Here is a 25,868-nt window from a genome sequence, read left to right on the forward strand (position 1 = left end):
CAGGGAGAAGTCAGAAGGAGGGAGGGAGGCGGCGGTGGCGCGGTGCGTGGGGGGGAATGGAATGGTGCGGGGGGGGGAAATAGCGCAGCCCGAACAAACAGAATCCCCACGCTGATCCACAGACAGCCCACGGGCCGGACCCTGAAGGCAATTGGGCCTGATCCAGCCCGCAGACCTTAGTTTGCTGAACCCTGTATTAAATCATGAGATATAAATTAAGTCAGTTCTCTTAGAAATACAGACTGAAAAAAATTCTACCATCCCTATAGATTGCTTGGCAGCTATCATATGATTCTTATCTTCTTCTTCTTTTTAAAGAATCTCCCACCTGGTGGTTAGTGATGGGCAAGCAACTTGTGCAGAATCTCAACAAGTGTTAGGTCATATCTGCACTATACATTGAAAGCACTATGATACCACTTTAAACTTTGTCTCCCTTCACCCCCCAAAAAAAATATATCCTGGGGACTGTAGTTTGTTAAGGGTGCTAAGAACTGTTTGGAGTCACCTCTCTTTCCTTTAGTTCACTGGGAAGAGGGACTGATTGTTAAACTATTCTATGAATGGCAAACTATGCCAGATCCTGAATACTGAGGGTATCAGGACACTTGCTTTGCATGCAGAAGGGATCAATTGATTAATTTCTGGTATCTCCAGTTGAGAGATCTCAGATAACAGGTGTTGTGGAAGACCTGTGCTAAGAACCTGGAGAGCAGCTGCCAACCAGGGTATGCAACGCTTGGCTAGATGGACAAAGCTTATATAAAGGCAGCTTCTTATCTTCCTATGAAACATAAAAAGAAACCAGTAAGAAAAAAAATTAACATTAAAATTCCTTCATTTCTAAAATACCAGTTCTGGTATTGAAAAACAAACAAACCAATAAACTCATTGTGGATCCTGGCCCTGATTTCATGGCTGACTGATGAAAACACTTCATGCACTCAGAAGAACTCCCAGCTAAGGACGAGTAAATCACTCTAATTTCTGGTCTGTGCTACTTTCATATAAGCCTGTGCTCATGCATCAGTCTGTTGCATCCATTTCCACAATAATCCAATTTTTAATAAAAAGATATACACACACAAAAAGATATTTAAATATCCCACAATATGTGTTTCTATTTCCTCTCAAACTACTCATTTAAACTATTTTTATACACTTTTTAAAGTCAGTAAGTGCACCAGAACATTTGGGAAGTGTGGATACAATGGGCATATGAGTCAGAGCTTTGCTGTGTATGTCAGTCTATATCAGAACTTATTAAAGGTCAAATTCATCCAGGATCTCTTCCTTCAGCTTCCCTGTCTCTTCACATCTTCTGGGACTGAGCCCTACGAAGCTGTGTCTCTAGGTCAGCCTTCAGCAACCTGATGCCTTGCAAATGCTTTGAACTACAACTCCCAACAGCAGAGAGCACCCAGTTGCCGAAGTCTGCTCTAACTAACACAAGGCGGGGGCGGGGGGGGGGAGATAATGGCATTACTAATTGTTACTGGAAACAAAACACAGATGGTCTGGTCTGCAAACATTCTTCCAATATTTTTAGCATACAAATGGTACTCTTTGTTCCAGCTAGGACCTCCCTCATTATTTTATCTGATTTTAAAATCAGCCGATGGGAACAGCTCTCCAACACGCCCCCCCCCCCCCGCCCTGGTCAGCTGTTCTATTCTGTAGCCTATCATTTATTTAAGGAAGCAAGTAATAGTCTCTCCTGAACCTCAAGATTAGCTGTTTTCCCAATTATTATTGACAAGGCGTATTGGAAAGTTCTCTGCAGAACACAAAGACTCTGGGTTTGTACAAAGATGTGGAAGTCAACGTTTCCTGTAGACATCAAGGCTAGGACAATGCCTCTAACATTTGATCATTTCAGTGCAGGCAAGGGAGGAAGATGCATCCTGCAGCCAATAAAAATTGGCTTTTGGCCTTTTCACTAAAGGGAGGGGAAATAGTTTATAACAACCTAGCTAGAGCATGAGTAGGTTAGCAGAGCCACATGTTCCTAGGGCTCAGATAAATAAGATGCATGAAGACATCCATTTTGACAGATATTAGATTAAAAAGGAGAGATGCACTCTTTGATGTTACCAAGACTTGAAATTCAAGTCATCATAGCTTGGCTTCCACTTTTTTCTTTTTTTAAAAAAAAAAAAAGATTTGTAAACAAGGTTTATTTCCAGAAGCTCAATTTACTGTCTGTTATCACATAAATTCTGTATAAATAAAGTACAGCAGTCAATTTTTCTCTCTCCCCCCTTCTCCTGCCTCTGTTTAGCAAGACTTAACTCTCAATCACAAAATATATAAAAATGTTAAGATTGCTGGCACCAAGCATTAATTTTGTCTGTTCATTTATTTAGGAATCCCGAAATAAGCTTCAGAAACATTGCTTACAGCACAACTGTAAACTGAAAGGGCCCTGGAATAATAAAGATAAGACTGTCCCATTTAGAAAGGGAAATTTTTACATTCCTGGGTAAACAAGGGGAGCTCATAAATCTTGCCATGCTGTTTAGCGCTGTCAATGTGACCTGTGTCTAGATGAACCTTTGTGTTCTCCAAGAAAACTTAATTAAAATATTTACTGTAGAATTGTTTTATCAAGGGGTGCGAGAGAAAATTTAACTCTTTCAGCACAGCACTGCTCTCTGTGTCAGAGTAGCATTCAAAACGTGGGTAGCAGGGAGAGGAGTAAGGGGAAGAGAGCATCCATGAACTGCTATATGCGTTTGTGTATTCGGCTGTGCTTGCAAGGCAGAAAACCTGCCTTGGCAATTCTTAAAATCCTGTTGTTGTTGCAACTGTTCACCTGTTCTGTGGAGAACATTATTTCCTCACACAGCAGTCATCACTTCCAAGACCGCTCATGAGGGTTTCAAGTCCTTCAAATCCCTGCCTGATAGACAAAAAGAGATGATGCAGCTGTACCACTGGGCCAACCAAAAAGGGGAAAGGGAACAAAAATCCGTGTGAGGTGAGCAGTGCTGTCTTCCAGTTTGTCACCAAGAACAATTCAATGCAGACCCTCCAAGTGTACCTATTTTCCAAGGACGTCCCTGATTTAGAGAAGCATCCTAGTTTCTGATTTGATCCCAGAATGTCCCACTTTTCCTTAGGATGCCCCTATTTTCATTGGAGAAATGTTGGAGGGGATGGAGTTATCCAACCCCTGAGCCATCTGAAGGCAATCCTATAAATGAAAGTTTTTTAAATGTTTAATGTTTCGTTGTTTTTATGTATGTTGGAAGCTGCCCAGAGTGGCTGGGGCAACCCAGTAAGATGTGTGGAGTATAAATAGTAAAATTATCATTATGGAATGGGACGTCCCTGTTTCCATTGGAGAAATGTTGGAGGGTATGTCCAAAGTGCTGGGCATTGAAGACTTTGTGTTAAAGAGATAAGATACTGCGCTCTAATAACCTTGAGACTGAACTATTGCAAGGTGCTCTGTGTCCAGGATATCAAAGGACCATCTCCTCTCATATGAGTCTATCCCATTGTTAAGATTGGCAGGAGAGGCTCTTCTTTATGTCCCATCAGTGACTATGATAGGGCTGGCAAGCACACATGAAAGGGACTCCTCTGTGGCTGCAGAAATCCCTTCTAACGAAAGCCCATCTTGGTCACTCTCCAGTGGCCCTCCACTGCCTTAGTGCAACACTCTTTCAGCAGTCTTTCAGTCAGCCGCCATAATTTATTTTTTAAAGCAGAACTAGTGAACCAGAGAACTTCCAAATGATGCTAGACTCCAGCTCCCATCAGCCCCAGTCAGCATGGCTCACAGTCAGGGATGCTGGGAGTTGTAGTCAGCAATTGGAGGGCCAAACATTTAACGGTGTGATGTTTTGTGGTGCTTGTGACTTCCCACCCACTGAGATCTTCAATGTACGACCTGTTTTAGGTACTCCCTGAGTGTGAATTTAAGTGGTTATAGCTATTTATTTATTTTTAAAATGTATCTTATTAGGCATCTTGGGCACATGTGTGGAAAAGGTGAGATGGAAATGTTTTAAATACATAAATAAACCTTCTTGGACATATTGATAGGTTTTAGACTGCCATATGATGAAAGAAAGGAAAATGTTTATTAACCACATGAGTTTTAGTAGTTACACAGATTTCCATTTAAATAAAAAACAGTACCCAATTAAAATTATGCACACAACTGGCCTGGCAGGTACTACTTTAGAAGACGCATTTCCTTCTGTATGACAGCCTAAAAACTTCAAAAACTTATTGAGAAATCCCCACTGAACTCAATGGTACTTCTCTCTCTCTCTCTCTCTCTCTCTCTCTCTCTCTCCGTGTGTGTGTGTGTGTGTGTGTGTACACACATATATGGCAAACACTGCAATCATAGTAGGTGTAGATTCAATCCTCTGACGTCAAGTTCATTGGGTGTCCTTAGTCTGCAGGAACAATGATGTGTAGGGGAGGAGAGGCCAACAGGGTCATCCCATCTCTCCCTCTCACTTGATGGTTATCACACTGGGAAGGAGGTTTGTGAAGGAGGGGGCACTCAAAGCAGTGTCTCCGCTGAAGATTTACCAATCATGCAGGTTTATCTGAAAGATGACTATCCTTCAGATACCAAGGCTCCCTATGGTATTCTGGGACTACCTGCCACCTCATGCAACTAGTTTGGCGCAATGTTTTGGCTTAGCACATGTAGAGCAGTCAGACTGTAATCAAAGTCATCTGCCCAACATTTGTCAGTCTGCAGGCAAGCGGGCAGGTATTGACATTAGATTAATGAGAGATAAAGGTGTGGTGCCTAAACTATTAAATAAAGTATTTCTAACACAACCAGCACTACCACCTAGACAGTACAATTACTGTCTGACTGTTAAACCAAAATAATTCATCACCATCTTTTGATACATGACTACAGCAGTTGCAATGCAGTTTAGTCTCGTTACTCCTAAAGTAGGCTTTTGAATGTTCCCATTTTACAGATGAGTCATATCTCGTAATGCTGGCTCAAGCCTAAAATCTCCAGTCTTAACTCTATTGTGGATTGAATGCGGAATGTTTTAAATAATTTGGGCCTCCTATATTCCCAGCACATAACCACCTTCAATAGGTTTTGTGAGTGATTTCCAGGGGTTGGTTCAAATTAGCACTGGAAATTCCCTGCTTGTGGAAAAACAGGATGTCATGGTTAAGAAATGCTGTTTGTCTACATGCAGGGAAGATAGGTGTGTGTTCCATAATACATAAGCAACACCCCCATGACACATCCTGAAGTGGTACAGTCCAGAAAAGGCTTTACCACTTGGCTCTGTTAAATGTATGAAGCTTCCATGAAAAATACAGGGAACCCCAAATATCCTAAGGAATATTCTTGTTTTTCTTCTTGTTTGTTTGTGTGTGTTTTTTAAAAAAAGATTAATGAAGAAACTTGGGAGAGGAAAAAAGGGAAATCATCTCACATCCATATTAATTTAAATATATACATATATTGATATAATTAAAACATATATATTGATATCCTAATGTCCAGATAGGTATCCACTGCAACTGATGTTTTTAAGAAATATGCTCAAATGCAACAAGGGCAGTTAGGGGCCACTGCAAAATAGACGGTTGGTCTAAAGAACATTCTAAAGTGCAGATTCTGAATTATTTTTGTTGTTCTTTTTCATCATCTTATTATTTATCGCCACCATCATTGTTGCTGGTTGCATGCTTCCCTGAGAGGCATCCTAGTGGATGCTGTGAAAACAAGACATCTCCCTGGGCTCCCTTGGGAGGAAGGGAAGGGAAATAAATATAATTTATAATTATAAACAGTAATAATAATGACCATATTGACAATGAACCAGATGGACCTTTGGACTGATACAGCAGGACTCTGATGATGATGTTAATATTAGGATGCTGGACCTCTGCTCTACAAATCTGCTTCTTCCCTAGTTTGTGCTTGTGTCCTGCCTGCGCTCTCTCTCTCTCTCTCTCTCTCTCTCGCTCTCTCTCTCTCTCTCTCTCCCTTTCCCTCTCCCTCTCTCACACACACAGACACACAAACAGAGGAAGACACACACACACAAACTTCCTCTGTGCAACTGTATACAAACCTCACGTGCACCAAGGTCAGAATTTTTTTCTTTTACTGTTCTTTGATTAATGCTGAGAGCTGCAACGTGTTTAGACAGGGTCACGACCCCAGGCATCCATTTAATCAAATTTCTCTGCTGTGTGTCCCTACGGAGCCATCGCAATGAGAAACTCTCTCAATGAAGGAAAGGGGGAAAGGGAGAGAGGTGGAAAGAGACGGAGGGAGAGGGGAAGGGGGAGGGGAAGCACACTTCACATCTCACATTGTTTACACACTGTTAAGTAATTATTTCACTCTCCAGACCCCCACTGGCCATCAGCGGAGAAGTCACCTCCTTGGAGATCCTAAAGAGCTTATTCAGCAAGATCTAATCCATTTGTTTCTCGCCTGCATCGGAAAGCTTACTGCTTAGCTTAAAGACTTCTTTGTGAATACTAAAGTACACGGGGTCCATGCTAATGATCTCACTAATTATTACAGTATTTCTCCTTCCTGGGAGATGCAGACAAGGCAAGAGCAAATGGAGGCTTAAGCAGCACAGCCCACCCTGCCCCAAATGCACACACCTGCTCACCCCACAGGAGAAGACCGGGCTGGAGCAGTGATGGGCAAATCAATCTCTATCCGGTCCATGTCACTTTCACGTGTCATTCCCCCCCCCCCCATAAGTCAGTTCCATCTTGTTCCTGCATTAAATCTGTGATTTTTTAAATGGCACTGTATATATTTAAATCTTGCTTCCTAAATATGTATTTAAACATGGACTTTTAAGCATACTTTTAAAATGCTCGTTTTAAACATATTTTGATAGGTTGGGTTGTTTTTTCCCTGAACTGTGAACTGCATTGCACCATTCAGGATGTGTAAACACTGGTGGATAACAAAGTTCTGATTGGTTAGGGCAGAGCTTTCCAAACTTTCCATGTTGGTGGCACACTTTTTAGACATATCATTTTGCGACACAGTAATTCCGTTTTACTAGCAAACCGGAGGTTAGACTAACCCACTTTCCATCTCCAGGAGGAGCATTCGTGTGACACACCTTCTTCACACTGCAGCTGACACAATGAGTAACGTGTCACAACACACAGTTTGGAAAGCTCTGGGTTAGGGACTGGGCAAAGCACCAATACGCACTGGAACAACCACTTCTGTAATTGTGTCCAACTAGGGCTAAGTGGGGGAGGCAAGGAGCTCAGTGCACTATTTAACATAGGGCAGGCAGCCCAAGGAAGAGGTCTTGTAAGAGACTGAGAAAGCCACCTCTACCTTCTGGAGCATCTGCCTGTCTTCCTTACCGTGTCACTTTGACAGTCCATACATTGATCCGGGGTATATGGTTCATGTCAGTCTCTATCTTGATTCACAAAAATCAAATTTCTTGAGCATCCGTAGTCTGCTGCAGCCTCATTGCAATGTGTATCCAGTCAGGAAATCCCTGATTTAAATGCTGCCCCTTCCAGGAACTCACTCAATGGCCAGAAAGAAAGTTCTTCCTTTCTGCCTTCTTACTTGCAATATGGTTATAAATACTTCTGTCCTACCTTTAGGGTTGTTGTAAAGATCAGAAGATAATGTATGTGAAGCCCTTTAAGTCCTCTAAAGTACAATATATATTTTAGCACATTAATAATCCTGCTTTTCTTTCATTATGGAGCTCTTAGGTGGTCTTCCAACCAGACAATGATCAGACTCAGACCTACAGCTCTATTACTAACTTTGTTTCAATACGTGCCTTCAGATCATACTCAGAATGTTTCCCATCTCCCCACCACCAGAAGACAGGTATAGAGGGAAAGTGGGCATATTTGAAAATAATTATAAGCCATGGTTTAGTGTAACATACAAAAGCAAGAGTAAGTTTTATTGGGCTCGCATGATTTGCCCTACATTAGTTTTTGCTTTAGTTAGTCACAGTTTGTTACCTAGTCCTTACCAATGAACTGTAATTAACCTCAACTGTGGTTTGCTGAAAACAATTCAACTCATCATTTCTAAAGCCAGCAGATTTTAAACTAAGCACAGTTAATGTTAGCCACAGTTCCCAGTTAGGATTACTCTAGAAGCTGTAGTTCTTGAAAACTCTTCTCAGCCACATAAGAAGGAGAGAGGGAAAGGGGGGGTTAACTGTAGTGCCCAAACAAAGCCAGAAACAAAAAGCTCCACATTGCAAGGTTCCCAGCTCTCCCCACCCACATGGGAGAAGACAGGACAAAACACAGAGGAAACAGGTCAATGATCTATTAGGACCCTATTAGGATATTGTAATCTGAATCTCCTTCAGTAACTTCAAATCTTGCTCCTGTGTAACTGGGATTTGGCATGCATGAACATCACATTGAAAGCTGTTAAGTGGGAACCATGAAAGCGGCTTCACTCACAGCTTGAGAAAGTGTCAGGGCTGGAGTCAGATGCACATCAGCACTTACCGGTAAGTAATTAACTCACTGGTGCCAGTGAAGTTAACTCTTTGTGCAAGTAAACCAAAATACAGCCTCTGCTTCAGCCTCAGAGTCTGAACTGCACTCTGCCACAGACTCTTCCTGCTCACTAAACCCTGTTGCCCCTCCAGCTTTTGACCCACCCCCCAGTCTTCACCGTCATCCCACCACCAATTCCCTGGCTCTGAACCTTCTTCTCCAGGGGGTTCCCTTGGGGGTTATCCAGCTGGGGCCTCCCACCACTCCTCTGCACCCAGCCAGTCCATGTTGGCATTTACAATGAAATCAAACAGGAAGTCAATTGCATGCGCTGGCAACCTATACACAAACCAAGATGCAAATGGGGAAAAAGGAGGCTACCACCTTCCAGTGTGTCACTCTTACTGCTGGCTAATATAGTTTAAGATAAGGGCTGTTTGCAAGCAGCAATCTAACTCAAGTGTTTGGTTCCTGATTCTGGATACAGTGGACACTGGCGTAAGTAAAGCAGCAGTTCGCTGGTGAATTCTCCATAAACGAAGTATACCAAACTGTAAAGAGATTTCCAAACTCTACTACATGGGACCTCATTTCTAGGGCCAGTTCCAGAGGGTAACATCAATGGGCATTTGACAGGGCAAGACCAGCAGAGGGCTCACTTCCCTAACAGCACTACTGTTTCCACTTTGCATCCAAGAAGATTAGGTGCAATTTAAGAGGTTGTCAGTTTACATGCCCTGTCTCTTCCAGATTGGGGAGGATGACATGGAGGGTGGCATGCTCAAGAGCTCTCAAAATTCTGGAGACAGTACTCACCAGCTAAAACCACAAGAGGGAACTGTTTATCCTTCATACTAGAGACTCAAAGGTATATTCTGAAGTTTGGTTTATTGAGGGAAGGAAAGGGAATGCTTCCCGACTGCTCGGTAGTGGCACCATTTTGTTTAAAAACATATTGTGCCATCCATACTGTACTCCCCAACATGTGGAAACCTGTGGCACTCCAGGTGTTATTAGACTCCAACTCTCATCAGTCCTAGCCAGCAGGGTCAATGGTCAATTTACCAGCAGGCTAGTAACTACTATGGGCTTATTTACAAGTCTGCAGTCAAGACATAGGATGCTGCCTTATACTGAATTGAAACAGTAATCCACCTGGCTCAGCACTGTCCACAGAGACTGGCAGGATTGAACCTGGGACCTTCTGCATTCATTATGGCTCTTCCCCATACTTTATACCAGCTGCCAAAACCTGGTGCCCTCCAGGTGTTTTGATGGGAGTTATAGGCCTTAAATATATAGAGTACACAGGGTTGGAGACAGCTGCCTTATAATATTTTTTGTTTGCCCTCTGCAGTCACTCTTAACAGCAAAAAATTCTCCTTCTGCCCCAACTGCAGCTGCCCTTTTGCTGAATCTTTGCTGCTGCTTTTCTTTTCTGCTGCAAATACTCAATATTTGTCCGGTAGCTCTCAATAACACTCTGATCTTTTATGCAGCTCTTCTCCAGGGCAAAGAGCAGAAATGAGGCAGGCAGGTAATGAGGAATTACAGTTTGCCTTTATTTAATAGCTCCATCCGTCAGAGTAATAGAGATGGAGCAAATGGTAACCTTATTCACCCAACCCTTCCTAATTGCTAGCCTGAAAAGCAGCAAGAAAAGTGTATGAGGGGGGGACGACACCACACTGGATCTAATTGCAGTTCAGAAATTAAAGGTGAACAACTTGAAAGCCAGGCGTAAGCATAATGCTCCTGTCTTCTAATTCAAATGCAAACAGACTGCAGAAGATAAGACAATTAGAAACCAAAGAGAAGGCAGCAAAGCAAGAAGAAGCCAGGGTCTGGCAAAAACAAAGTCCCTCTTTCAACCCAACTTGAACCCTCACCTTTTCCTCCCTTGGGCTGTTGGAATAAATGCATTCAGGACGGCTTGCTCATCTGCAGAGGGCACCTCCAAAAAGGTAAAGGGACCCCTGACCATTAGGTCCAGTTGTCGCTGACTCTGGGGTTGCGGCACTCATCTCGTTTTATTGGCCGAGGGAGCCAGCGTACAGCTTCCAGGTCATGTGCCCAGCATGACTAAGCCGCTACTGGCAAACCAGAGCAGCGCATGGAAATGCCGTTTACCTTCCCCGCCAGAGCGGTACCTATTTATCTACTTGCACTTTGACATGCTTTCGAACTGCTAGGTTGGCAGGAGCTGGGACTGAACAGGAGCTCACCCCGTTGTGGAGATTCGAACCGCCGACCTTCTGATCGACAAGTCCTAGGCTCTGTGGTTTAACCCACAGCACCACCCATGTCCCTTAAGTAGAGAAACCATGCATTAAACCTAGAAGATTTTTCAGGAGTGCATGTACACCCAGGCCTATATATGTATGGGGGGGGGATGAATGGGAAAGAGCACCGTCTTCTTCATCCCCTGCCACAAGATGTGATGCTGGAGTCTGGCTGAGATAGCTCTGAAAGAAGATTGGAGATAGATTTGCAGAAAATGTATTTATCAGTTGTTATTAGCAATGACAGCTAAATGGAATCACCATATTCAGAGGTAGTCTAGCATGAAATACCAGTTGCTTACGGAGCGGGGGGTGGGGGGTGGGCTGTTGCCTTCATTTCCAGTTAGTGGGCATCCCAGAAGCATCCGACTGGCTACTGTGAGAAACAGAATGATAGGTGATCTTGAACCAATGGACTCACTTAGCAAAACAGTTCTCAGGCTTTCATGAGACATGATCTACCCAAGGCATTTTAGTGCCTGATTGTCAGGACTGGGTAGCAAGCTGGTGCCAGGAATCAGAGTGAGAGGAGAACCAGGAGACAGGACCTGAACACAAGCCAGGAAGCAGGACTAGAAGAGCAAGACTAGGAGCAACAGAACCTTAGCAGGCCTTGTTCAAGCAAAGCACCACGGAGGCAGGAAGCTTTCATATATTCCCTTCCTCCCAATATGCAGCCTATTGGGCAGAGTCAAAACATCTCCTGGTGTTTACCAATAGGATGCAGTTGTGCACTTCACCTGATGGGGGCAGTGATCAGTTGCTCTTGACTCTTCAGCAAGAGCTCGCAGTCACGCACCTCATCACATGGGGCAGTGGTCAGCAGATCCTGACACTGAACTGGAAAATCCAGATAGCAACCCCCTCCCACTAACTAACATGAGGCACAGTGTGTAACTGTGAGACACACACACACCCCGAAATCGGTGAGAGCTGTACAAAAACACACTACCTTTCTTCCACCAAGTAACTCAAGGCAACATGCATCCAGTTGTCCCATCCAGGAACTGACTGGACCCAGACCTGCTTAGCATCAAAAGGGATGCTACATCATATACCTCCAAACAAAGCTACAGGGGTAAGAAAAGGATTTGTTCACAACATACAAGTAACCTTTAAAAGGGCTGTTTGTTGCAAGGAAAAGCACAAAGGAGCATCTCTGAACTTCAGGTTCGTGCAACTGCACAATTATGATTTCTACAACAATGAATGAAGCTTTGGGGACATCTGACTCAGACACATGCTCTTCCTGTATGTGGGTGTGTTGGGAGGGGGGTTATCTTTCCTGCTAAGTGGCCCTTTCAAAATGTTACCCTTGCAAAAATGACTCTCAATAAGTGTTATTACGGCACATTTTACAGATATAGGAAAGCAATAATGGCATTCTTTTAAGCCTCGCTGCAAACACAAAGGACCCATTTTATCCAAGGAGTGACACACATCTGAACGGCAGGCTTCCCACCTGCCACCTGCTAAATCTTTTGCAACTTAAAAGTTCTTATCATAAGCTGAGAATCCAGTTTTCATTTTAAATACAGTCGTACCTTGGATCCTGAACTCGGATGTTTTGGCTCCTGAATGCCACAAACCCGGAAGTGATTGTTCCAGTCTGCAAACATTCTTTTGGAACCCAAACATCCAACGTGGCTTCCGTGGCTTCTGATTGGCTGCAGGAGCTTCCTGCAGCCAATCAGAAACCACAATTTGGTTTTTGAACGTTTTAGAAGTTGAACGGACTTCCGGAACAGAATCCGTTGGACTTCCGAGGTATGACTGTATATGCAAGTTCCTGGGCATCATGGTTAAAAAGATACACTTGACAATAGATATTAACAAACAAGGATCTGGACACCATTTTTTTTATCGATGTAGCCTAGACATGCATCAGTCCGTTTAACTGCTGCATCACACCACAGTCTCATGTTTAGCTGGCAATATTATGAAAATCAATAGATCCATTTCGCAAATTGTTGTCAAATCAGGGGTTTCCTATCCAGAACACCTGGTTCTTCCAACTTAAATGCAGCAATTTACATTACTATCTACTACAAATCATTTTTATCATTTGGACTCAGTTCCCCAACCTGTCAAGATCACCTAGAATCCTGTTTCTGACTTCTTAAGATGCTAGTTATAACCATCACCCCAGTTTTGTGTCACCTGAAAATTTGATAAGCATCGTTTCCACTGCTTTGTTCAAGTCATTCTTAAACCTGTTAAACAGAACTGGGCCTGGGACAGAACCCTGCACTTGTTGACAAGGAGCCACTTCTGTGGATACAGTCCAACATCCAGCTACAAATCCACCTAAAAGTGTAATAATCTAACCCACAGTTTAACAGCAAGAATATAATGGTGGGTCTTGTTGAAAGACTTAGTCAAATCAAGATATACTACATCCACTGATTTCCCCTGATCTACAGAAGAATAAAAGCTGCCTGATATGGAGCCACACCCATAGTCCATCTAGTCCAGGGGTGGCCAACTCCCAAGAGACTGTGATCTACTCACAGTTAAAAACTGGCGGTGATCTACCCCCTTTTGGGGGGTTCAGGTCAAAGTTGTAGGGCCTTTTTGGGGGAGAAGAAAGCCACATTTCTTTGGGGTGCAGGGCAAAAATGTTGAGCTTTTTCAGGGGAGCCAAAGTTGTTGAGCTTCTTCGGGGGGAGATCTACCACAGACATCCAGTGATCTACCAGTAGATCACGATTTACCTGTTGGACGTGCCTACAGTACTGTACACTAGGATGGACATCAGCTCTCCAGAAGAGGTGTACTTGTCTAGGGTCACTGAGAGATTGAAGACCCATGACTATTTCTGCAGCAGGGTCCCAGCCTCCAGCGTCTTACAGCCACCCTATCAGCATGAAAGGGGAGCTTTCCAGCCACCAAGAAAAAACCACCTCACTCTTTGTGCTGATTCAAGCCAACCAGAGTGTGTGCACAGAAAATAGTAAATCTAGCTGAAAATCTAGTTGGAGTGTGTTTATATTTGCAATTCACCCCCAATTATTATTGTTGTATAATTATAACTGTATGATCTTAGAAGGGGTGTGGCTATGAGTGGGTGTAACTCTGACTACCAAATGTGAACTGGAATTAGTTCCCTTTTTGGCATGCATGCTGAACTTCAACTAGCACTATTTCCTTTGTAAAATGAACTTTCCAAACTCTGGATATTTCGCATGTTCCAAAAACACCATCTGTAGATACACATGCTTCGTAAAACACATCAAATACACCAGGTTTCTGCTGTGCTATGCAATAAAGAAAGGGCACTCTGCAGTTGAGTAAGAACTTTTACTATTAACATAAAAGAAAGCTATAGGCCTAGGTCTCCTTGTCTCACCCCCCTCCTGCTGAAAAGAAAGGGATCTTCCATCAGCCAATTGTCATGTATCATATATTTCATCTCTCTGAGGGCCAGGGGCTCAGGTTCTTTTCTCCAGAATAAAATACACCAAGGGGGAAATTTGTGTTGCACTCCACACCATTTACAAACTGCTTCCAAATAAATTAAAGCACTTTCTGCTATTCATTAATCCCTGGATGCCGCCATTTTTGCATTTGTGCTCAGTATCAGAAAATCCTCAACTCCTGGTTCCAGGAGTTGCACCTCTATCTCTCCTCTTCTTCCCTCCCCAAGTACACAGATGGTGACCTTTCTTAAGCGCACCCCAGAGATATCGCATAATGTAAGTCAGAAAAAGGAGAGTGAACAGGGCAGATGCCACCAGAAAGAAAATTCGGTCCAGCAAATGCAGCCAAAAGGATGAGAAAACTAAAGGGGGGGTGAGAGTTTAGTTGGCTATTTGTCAAATCCAGACATTAGGCTGGATCATCTCTATTTTGAAGATCTATTGTGTTTTGCATAAAGTAGGAACTTCTACAGTCTGCACCATCTTCCAAGTTTAAGATTCTGGTTGCAATCCCATAGTTGCTGAGAGGCTGTTCCAGAGACCATGGGATTTTGAGGATCTCCTTCCCAGAGCGGAGAGAAGGGGATCTGCCTTGGGGATCCCCCCTCAACTGCAATGGAAATGGCTGCCACCAATGCCCCTCCATTGTCACTGCAGAGATAAAAGGGGGGGAGTGTTCCAGACGTTTATTGGAATGGATCCTTTTGGAGTCTGGATCTCTCTCATTCCTCCAAGATGGGTATGGGGGAATACACTAGCTCAGATTGGTTTAGCAATTAATCCCTCTTCCTGAGGAAGTCTGGGAGTTAAAGCTCTGTGAGAGGAAATTAACACCCTTAAAAACTGCAGCTCCATGATTCTTTGGGGGAAGCCACAACTGTTTAAAGAGGTATAATAGTGCTTTTAATGTATAGTGCAGCTGTAACCTGGCTTCAACACTAGAGGTGCAACAACACCCTTCCCTGCATCTGCAGGAGAAGGCTAGTTTAAGGGGTTGATGACAGGCCTGTGGCACACAGCTCTCCCACAGAGGACAATGGCTGGGGGCTCATGAGAAATAGCATTGGGGGGAGCTGCTGTTGCCCCCACCCACAGTATCTACCCGCTGATTGCCTCACTCTGTCTAATGGTAGGGCTGGCCCCAAGGGCAGGTATGAGTTATGCTTACTTGTCACCAATAGCATGTCTTGATCCAGCCAGAACAAAGGTGGACAGTGCTACTCAATGAAATCAATAGGACCTTTGGCACAGACTTCAAGGTGAGCAAGAGGAGACCCTCTGTCAACAAGAATTTCACTTACGTTTCCTCTCTGAGTAAGCAAAAATAATAATAAAAATAAAAATAAAATCCAGCTTGCTCGCACCAAGTTCTCTCTGTAAGAAACTATCCCCTGTAAGCATTTAGCAGACGGGAAACGGGACTCCATTTGTGTAGTGGCATCAATGCAAATCTAATTCCCGACATTAAACTGGAGAGGCAGAAGCACATTTACAAGGGCTTTGTGGCTGTATCTCTTCCTTCAGTTAGCAAAGTTAAAAATCATTTACTTTTGAGTACTTGCTGTAAAATGCTAATTGCCCTAGAGTCCTTGTGGGCTCCATCACTGCATCTGCAATGGCTTCCCCATACCCATCAATGGAGGAGGTGACTATGTGGACACAATGACCTGTTTCCTTTGCTGAACTGAAAATAAGGGCTAGCTCGGTGCTCTTTTTTTGACCGTTCTCCACCTCTTCTTGAGAAACGAAATTGAATTTAAAAACTGGAGTGAAATTCTCATGGGTGGGGGACAGTGGGGTTTGTATGTGTTTGCTTTAACTTCTGAGATGGTCAAGAGGTGTTTTTGAGTGTCCTTTCTTCCCTTCAACAATTCATCCCCAGTCCACAGCCATCCCAGGTGCCTTCAGTAATAGCCCTTGGCTATCACTCCTCTTTTTTCAGATCAAAAAGTGTGGGCATCTGGGGAAGCTGAAGGTTACTGGAGAAATGTTTACTGTAAAGGAAAATACATACACCACCCTTGCCTACCTTGTGACAATAAGATGAACTCAAAATAATCCCACACTGCCTTAAATTTAAAAGAGGTCCTCAAATGCCCTAAGGATGATTCAGGAAAAAATGGGAACTGCTTTCAGAGGGGAATAAAACCAAAGACAACTGGGAAGACTGATTTGGGCAAAGCACAGAACTAGAGATGGGAAGGCCTGGGGAAAAAACGGAAAAATTGGGGGGAGGACAGGTTTTTTTCAGTTTCCCCCAAGCTTCCCCCCCCCTGAAAAATGGCTTTGGGGAAAAACAGGAAAAAAACTTGTCCTATCCCTCCATTTTTCCCCAGGCCTTCCAGCACCCACACTTTGGAGCTCCCTGCCGACTGACACCAGGCAGGTGCTCTCACTGTACTCTTTCTGGCAACTGCTCAAAACATTTTCGTTAGGGCCAGCCCATCTGAACACGTAGAAGCTGCATGCAATTTACAGTGGTACCTCAAGTTACAGATGCTTCAGGTTACAGACTCCGCTAACCCAGAAATAGTACCTTGGGTTAAGAACTTTGCTTCAGGATGAGAACAGAAATCGCACAGCAGCGGGAAGCCCCATTAGCTAAAGTGGTGCCTCAGGTTAAGAACAGTTTCAGGTTAAGAACGGACCTCCAGAACGAAGTAAGTTCTTAACCAGAGGTACCACTGTACTTCCTTTTAACCACTGTTGACTTTAATCATCTTTTGAATACTCTTAAGTACCTGCTTTTAACTGTGTTTTATCAATCATTTTAATGTTGTGTTGTATATTTTTGTAAACTGTTTAGAAGCTCTCTTACCATCATGCGGTTTATAATATATAATAACAAATTCAATTTAAAAAGCACACACACTCCTTTTCCTTTCAAACAGAGTTTGAGCCTTAGTGCAACATACTATTTACTAACTGTATGTTGGTTCCTTTTGGGCCTGGCATGCAAAAAAATTGCATTATGCTTTGCCCCGGCTGTCCTCAAGTAGAGATGGGAAGGCCTGGGGAAAAACCGAAAAAAATGTGGGGATAACAGTCCCCCCCCCCAAAAAAAAACCCCGTTTTTGAGAAGTCCATGAGAAAAATGACAAACAGGAAGAGGAAGAAGAAATGGAAAATGATAGCAGTAGTTCAGAAAATGAGAAAGAATAAACTGCATGTATATGTTGTGTCTTCTGTTGTTGTTTTTAAAGCACTACTCAAAGGGTAGACCTTAAATATTGAGGTGGACCTTAACTTTATTTGCTGTTGGTGATAAGGGGCAAATCTGATTATTATTTATGTTGATGGTTTCTTGCTTTTTTGTTGCTTTTGAGGGAAAGGGGGGTGGTTACCCGTTTTATTGCAAGCAGAATACTTTTATATACACTGCATTTCACAAGATTTGTAAAGCTACTCCACACTGAACTTTTTTTCAAATTTTTTTCAATTTTCCCAAAATTTCCATTTTTTCCGGGGGGAAACGTTCCGCCCCCCCCCCCCCAATGGTTTCAAAATTTTTGAAAATTTTACATCTCTACACAGAACAAGGACTTTCTGCAATGCACCCCACATGGAGTGCTGCATCAACTGTGAGGTGGTGCAATACTGAATATGTGTTAAACTTATTCTCAAGGCCTGATCAGTTCTAAGCTGTGTCTCTTCACTTCTATCCAGTATATATGGCATGCCAACTTCCATCAGCCCTCAACAAGCATTGTCAGTCATCAGGGATAGTAGTCCAACCACATCTGGAGTGTCGTACACTGCATGGTAGTTCCTTGGAGATTGTTGGAAGAAAACACTGGCTGCTCAAAGCATCAAGTGTTAATCCTGACATTGGCACAAAGGAGGAGGAATGAACATGGGATGAACATCTCTGGTTCCATTCTATGGGTTCATTCACAACTACATGCTAACATTTTGGCTGAACATGGTCAATTTCTAGAATTAATTCTAGAAATGGTGCATGTATAGTCTACCACAACTTGCATTTCCTTTCATTTACTCTGCCCTCTGCTCCTCTCTTAGAAATGCTCATGGCTGATGAAACATAGCACATATAGGTAGAGGCGCCTTGTTCAGCTACCCTTTTATCAGTGTGTGCAAGCATTTCTGTGCATTGGGCTGGGGGAGGAGAATGGGTTGAACAAATTAGCTGTAGCAAACTGCACAGAATAATGACAGGTCCCTAAAGTATTGCTATCACTCCACAGAAAAGACCAGGCAACTTGGAACTCCAAGATCAAGATTCAAAACCAGATGGGAGGATTTCAAAAGAATCCCTAGAATGAATGAGTGGGAAGAAGGGTTTTTATTTCACATGCTCAGAAACCATGCCCTCTTATTTGGAAGCCCTTCTCCTAATCATAAGCATGTCGAGGGGGCTGATTGTGATTATGCAACAGTGAATAAGAAGCACTCCATATATGCTCTAAGAACTCACTATTTTATATATTCTACCAGTGAATGGTATCAATATAAAGGAGTTATGGCTAAGCCACACTCAATCTTGTATGCAGATTAGCCCAGCTAATAAGAGAAGGGAAATCAAGGGATAGAATATAATGGAATAGGAATTCTCAGAGCAAAATATATAAATACACATGTTTGGAAGAAAAGCAATTGGAAAGGCCTCGGACATTTATTAGTTGGAGGGGGCCTCAAAATGTTCACATTCTTTGTTCCTATTTCTTGCCTAAAAGCTGCTGAAAGTGCAACCACCCAAAGCTTCAGAAGCAAGGAATGTTTGTGCTAAGTTGGAATGACTTCATATAAGATAACGCTGCTAAAATAAAAATTCAAACCATGTCACCAAAATGTAGTTGACAACATGTATATTATGCAATTATGACTGTCATTTTATTACTGTTATTAATTTATTAGTATAATTGCAATTTTTTTTCAATGTCATAATGTGATAATAAAGGACTTGTCATTACTGAGTTAACCTCAGAACATCTCTGACCTCAGGGGAGGGTGCTCTCCGCTTTCAGTCCAAAATGAGCTGTCAGTTACCACAACGACATTTTGATGACTACATTATCTTGTAATTAAGTGTCTCAACAAATTTCTCCTTTTGATTGACAGGTAGTTAAGACTATCTTTGACCACAGGGCAGTTCCTTTATATTTCAAGAATATTTTTCCCCTTAGCACTGAAAGAGAAAGATGAACATTTAAAAATTAAAATGTTGGAATATATATAACACTTAAGTTTTTATGTGTAAAACAATGGAATCTCTGACCATTGCTAATTTCCCCACTAGTCTCACACTATTGTGTCAATGTGACAACTCTGACAGATTCGGAAAGTCCTGAAGTTCTTTGCCAAAGTTCAAAAAGTGCACTGTTTTCTTTCCCATTGTTTTCTTTCCCGTTGTTTTCTAAATAAGTATGTACAGAGCCACACAGAATCACGTGCACTGACAGCATAGTTCTTGCAAAGGGAATTAATAAAGTGCTGCATGACTGAGGACCAGAGAAGCTGAATGGTGGGTTATCTGGAACAGATCAAAGGAACTCTGCAAACTGCAGCTTTCAACTTAAAATCAGAAGTCCAATGATGTGTAGTCACTCTAGGTGGGGCAGTCTGTTTCAGACTGCATGTCAACAATGGGCAAAAGCAAAGGGCTGGACCACTCCTTCCTTCTCTCTCTTTCTCTCTCTCGCATTTTGCTGCTCTTCTATCTCTCCCGCTCCTGTTCCACCTAGCAGACTCCCTGCAGAAAGAAGGGTAAAACTTGCTGGAAGTCTAACTACTCACTTGCAGAGGGTTTTTTGAAATTAGGCAGTGGACAGTACGTTGTCCACCCCTGCCTCAGAATATACAGAGGGAAGCAAAGCTGCCTACAGCAGGATACCACCCAGAGATGCAAGCACTGCATCTTGATTGAGGTTGGTCTTCATAAGTTTGCTTATGGTCCAGTATTGTTACGCAGGTGAAACTGAGCATTTGCTCTCCATGGGGCTGAATTAAAAATGCATTGGATGGTTGAGGTGCACTAGGCCGTATTCTAGTAAGCTGTTAAATAAATGGGTCAACAATGCAATATTCATGAAGGTTAGGGATTAATTTTTAAATATTTTTTTAAAATTTATACGTAAATATGCCTTCCATATTACCGGTGCTAAACAGGCAGAGAAAAAAAAACATTAAGCAAATGGCAGGAAGCACATTTCAATGTGGAATTCTAAAATTCAATCTACACCTGCAGAATCATAAAACAACAGGTTCCCTGAAAATATGGACTTATTCATTTCTCCTTCCCATCACCAGCAGCTGATGGGGGTCAGGTGGTACACAACCTTGGACCATTGCGTTGCCACTTCTAGGTTCCACAGCTAATTGACTTTTGAGTGGTTCTGATTACTTTTGAGTAGTTCTGCACCCCACCACACAACAAGCAGAGAGGGGATTTCCTGATCTGCAGAGCAATGCTATACATGTATACTCAGAAGTAAGTCCCATTGACTTTATCTGTTCAACAGAACAGTGCCTTCCACATCATTGGGGGTTTGAAGGTGGTGAACATAGCCTCCTGTTCTGAACTAGGCATGTCCCCTTAACCCCAGAATGGTCCTGCCAAAGCTTGCACTCACAAATGCATATCAAGTCAGACCATTGACATCTCTTTTTTTTTTTTTAAATATTTTTATTCAAGAATTTTTTCCATGTAAACATAACATACATAAACATACAAAGACAAAAACAAAACAAAAAAAACATGTACCATTTCATATCCTAATTTCTTGTACCTTTCTTCCCCGACTTCCTCATGCCTCCCTTTTCTGTATTCCAAATTCTTATCAATTACTCAGCAAATCTTCTCTTATTTTAATTTAGATTTAAACTACTCTTCCTTGTTCTCCTTGTCTTAACCATTGCTAATAGTAACCATTTACTTTCCAGTCCAACATCATTCTAACTTTCATTAACTTTGTAATATTTCTTTAAATAGTCCTTGAATTTTTTCCATTCTTCTTGCGCTGCTTCTCTTCCCTGGTTTCGGATTCTGCTCGTCATTTCTGCCAAGACCATTGACATCTCTAGTTTAATGTTGTTTACCTAGCCTCTTCCAAATTGGGGCTTCCCAGATGTTGTTTGACTCCCAACTCCCATCAGCCCCAGTCAGCATGGCCGATCGTCAGGCACAATGGGAGTTGCAGCCTAGTGACATTTGGAGGGCTCTAGGTTGGGGGAAGTTGATCTACAGTGACCGGCATTGGTTTTCTACAGTTTCAGATGGGGTCTCTCTCAGCCCTACCAGGAAATGCCAGAGGTTGAACTTGGGACCTTCTGCACGCAAAGCAGAAGCTCATTGTCCCTCCCATGTGGCATACCCAGCCTTCACGATAACATCCTAGGGTGGGTTATAACAAAGTAAAAATACAATATTCAAATCAGCTAAAACAATTTGTAATCAAAATAATGTGGCAAAAAGCTAAGACATACTGAACGCAAAACAATTATGTTTTTTGTTTAATTTACTTCACCCTATTTTAGGTCTTTGGTTGTAATAAATATTGATTTGCTCTCTATTCTGTCTTTCCTCCCTTTACTACACATACACATACACACACCATACACACACACGCACACACACTTGCAAATCTACCATCTGCAATGCATGGATAAGTCTCACCGAATTCTGTGGAACTTGTGCATGATTTGCTGTGCTCAGGGTTGCAATCTCAGTGTCTATGCATTTCCACCCTTCAGAAGCGTGTGGCAATTCATCAGCGATTTAACCTATAGACATTTGAAGGTTGAAGAGCACCTCAGAGGGGTCGTTGACCTTCAGCAACTGCAAGATTCGTAGCTTCAGCTACAGTCAATATATATTTATCTTTCTGTTGGGACTATTACAACTGTTCAAGTAATGCTGACCTTGAAACTTCCTGTGCTGGATGCAGTAGAATAACGATCCCTGAAGGAAAAGTATAAAAATATCGCAATAGGATGTCTAAATCTAAAATGCACATAACAATCAAGAGCACAAGGATTCCAAATACACACCACCTGGAAAACAAAACAAAAGAAGGAGGAGGCTGATTTTTGGCACAGTCTTAAAACTGCCATTTGCATCACACATGTCAGGCTCAAAAACTGCATATCCAGATGTATTTCTGATCAAGACTTGTATAGCTTAAGAGACCGCATCTCTCAGCATGAATCAGAGCCTGTTCAGATGTCATACAGTAGGAAATGTGCTTGTACCACTGCATAAAAGGCAAGAGCAACTTCATTACCTGGCCTGGATGTACATAGTAAAAAGGTAAAGGTACCCCTGCCTGTACGGGCCAGTCTTGCCAGACTCTAGGGTTGTGCGCTCATCTCACTCTAGAGGCCGGGAGCCAGCGCTGTCCGCAGACACTTCCGGGTCACGTGGCCAGCGTGACAAGCTGCATCTGGCGAGCCAGAGCAGCACACGGAACGCCGTTTACCTTCCCGCTGGTAAGCGGTCCCTATTTATCTACTTGCACCCGAAGGTGCTTTCGAACTGCTAGGTTGGCAGGCGCTGGGACCGAACGACGGGAACGCACCCCGCCGCGGGGATTCGAACCGCCGACCATGCGATCGGCAAGTCCTAGGCGCTGCGGTTTTACCCACAGCGTCCCTTTTCTGGATGTACATAGTACAGTTATATTGCTGAAGCTAAGCAGGTTCGGGTCTGGTTGGTATCTGAATTGAGACCACCTGAGCCCTCCATTTCCCATGGATACCACCTTGAGCCCTGAGTTGAGTGAAATGTTCTGCGTATGTATAAGAAGATAAATTTAAAGCACCTAATATTTTTATTTACTAAAGGGATTGCTGTCCCCAACCTCAGACAAATGCACAGCCCGGCTTAATAAAATAAAAGCAAATTAGAAATGCACTTCAGTTTGTCAATGGCTGTTATAAATTATAATGGCTTTCAAGCTGTTTTAGTGCTGGTTTTGACCTTTAAGGCTCCCTTGTCCTGAAGGTAGATAGTAATAATAATAAAAACAATAACAATACTACCGTTGTATAATTTTAAAGAAATATCATTAGCATTTATGATTTGGGATCAAGGCACCTGGAAGAACACCTATTTCCACAAGGGTCTACCTGTCTACCAGGTATTGGGAATATTGTTCAACCTAAAGGCCATATTCAGGGACATGGGTGGTGCTGTGGCCTAAACCACAGAGCCTAGGGCTTGCTGATCGGAAGGTCAGCAGTTCTAATCCCCGTGACGGGCTGAGCGCCCATTGTTCAGTCCCAGTCCCTGCCCACCTAGCAGTTCAAAAGCACGTCAAGTGCAAGTAGATAAATAGGTACCACTCCAGTGGGAAGATAAACGGTGTTTCCGTGCACTGCTCTGGTTCGCCAGAAGCGGCTTAGTCATGCTGGCCACATGACCCGGAAGCTGTCTGCGGACAAACACCGGCTCCCTCGGCCTATAGAGCGAGATGAGTGCGCAACCCCAGAGTTGTCCACGACTGGACCTAACAGTCAGGAGTACCTTTACCTTTACTTTAAAGGCCACATTCACTTCCAGAACAACTCTCATGAGGCCCCATGCCAGTGGAAGGTGGAGCAAGAGGCAAAAGGGACATAGCAACTTTTGTTAGAAACTTCTGCTTCTAACTTGCAAGGCTAAGCATATTTTGGAAATAAGTTTGATGGCTGGTTTCTTTTAGAACATAGGATCAGTTCCAAACTGGAACTGTTTATAGAGAGAGACCTGAAGGGCCACACTTGGCTCTGAGGTTCCCTGTCCCTGCTGTAGACTAAGGTCTTCAGCAGGGCTCCTTCTACAAGACATTAAACCTTCATAGTGGTGGCACCCAGATGGGAAAAAAGCCTTCCCTAGCAAAGTTCACCTGGAGCCAACTCTGCTGTCAACTAATAATAATAATAATAATAATAATAATAATAATAATAATAATACTTTATTGTGGTCCAAAGACCCACAAAACAATTTCAAAACAAGATACAGTTAAAACGGCCATACAGACAGATGGAAGAAACCAAGGAAGTCATTTTGTTTTATCTAGGGCATAATGATCTTTGATTCTTATAACCTCTAAAAGAAACTTTGCCACGGCCAGTGTAATATCATTTGACCTTTCTTCCAAAAGATATTTAATACGGGGGGCTTCGGATTTTCAACTTACTTTGGGAGAAAGCAATGAAAGTGGTATAATACTGTTTTAAATGTATAGTGGAGATGGGACCTATGCTTCCTGAAACTCATTCTCCTGCCCACACCCCCTGTCTGTCATTCCACTTCTGGACCCAGAGCATCTTCTCTGTGGGTTAGAGCATGGGGCTGTTAACGCCAAGGCCGCAGGTTCGATCCAGCTTATTGGCCAGCTGCATTGCAGGGGGTTGGACTAAATGACCCTCAGGATCCCTACCAACTATTCTATTCTATTCTATTCTATTCTATTCTATTCTATTCTACAGAAGCTGAAGTGGACCGCACATTACTGACTAAAAGCTAGTATTCTTCAAGAAGGGAGGTAGGGCTTGTAGCCAATGCCTACTAAGAGTAGAGCCACTGAAATTTATCAATCAATCAATCAATCAAATCCATTTATTGTGAGGACCAAGCCTGTGCACAAACAAACTGAAATTTATGACCATGAAATTTATTACTATTACTGATGGATCCACTGTGAGTAAAAACTTCATTGGCTACAACCCTGGAGGACTTCTTATGTTGTGCACCAGCCAGCCCCCAAAGACTCAGCCCCGCCACCACACTTAATGTTTAAGAATTCAAATCTAGGAGTCTTATTAAAGAGCAATAACCTCCTCCTTTTTTATTCTTTTGTAAACTAATCAGAAACTAACGACTTGCACTAATTAAAAAGCTATAATTAGGAGAGACCTCATAAAACATTGAAACGATTTTGGGCTGAGAATCTTCATGTGATAAGCTTGTTCCTTATATCAGTATCCATGCCTCACGGGCGGGGGGAGGCCACAAGGATAAACCCTGATAAGGGAGCACTGTTTCTTAAAAGTTAGAATGCTTCCATGGACTGATTTCACAGTGGTGGTAGTGATGGGGGTGACTTAGTATAATTACTTCATTCAGAATGGCAATGCTGTGTCATTTTTACAGAATGGGATACTAACCAAATAACTAGTATTTTTCTGGTCTGATCACCAAAACCGCCAAAATATTAGGATCTGAGAAGTCAGTTTATAACTCCTGGTTCTGTCCCAGCTCCATCCTCTCACTTGCCACATTTCATCTTGGCTCCTGGCCCCACCAGTTTCTCTACTCAAAGCACCTATTTGAAACAAGTGGGAAATTATGCAGGGATGAGGGGAAAGGTGAGTTTCCCCACTATTAGATCCTTCCAGTGACAATTTTCCATTCCTAAAAAGCATTATTTCCCAAAGGGAATTTGTAACAGAACAAAAATGGACACAATACTGGCCATACTGAACCTTTTCTGTGGAGGAGAGATATTCCTTCATTAGTCCTCTAGGTCATTCTGACCAACTTCCATCCTTCCTGAATTCTATCCTAATCTTCTCAGGTTGCAAAATTCTACCCAATAGGGAAATAGGAAGCTGCCTTATACCCAATAAGGGTATAAGGGTATAAGGGATAGATAATCTCAGTACTGCCAACACTGATTGGCAGCAGCTCTCCAGGATTTCAGGGTCTCTCCCAGCCCTCCCTGGAGAGGCCAGGGATTGAATC

General features: G+C 42.8%; 1 protein-coding gene across 10 annotated transcripts in view; it reads right to left on the reverse strand.

Annotated features, from left to right (window-relative positions):
• Positions 1 to 25,868, reverse strand: part of DACH2 (dachshund family transcription factor 2) — a 333,515-nt gene that overhangs the window by 220,755 nt on the left and 86,892 nt on the right. The window contains exon 1 of one of the 10 annotated variants that reach the window (XM_083595942.1): positions 22,064 to 22,185. The exons of the other annotated variants lie outside the window; for them this stretch is intronic. Coding sequence (XP_083452068.1) covers positions 22,064 to 22,158 — 95 coding nt within the window. The 5' untranslated portion in view covers positions 22,159 to 22,185. Of the gene's footprint in view, positions 1 to 22,063; positions 22,186 to 25,868 lie in introns of those variants that run through there. 10 annotated transcript variants of the gene reach the window in all.

The sequence above is a fragment of the Podarcis filfolensis genome, assembly GCF_964270895.1.
Source record: "Podarcis filfolensis genome assembly, chromosome: Z".
NCBI lineage: Eukaryota > Metazoa > Chordata > Lepidosauria > Squamata > Lacertidae > Podarcis > Podarcis filfolensis.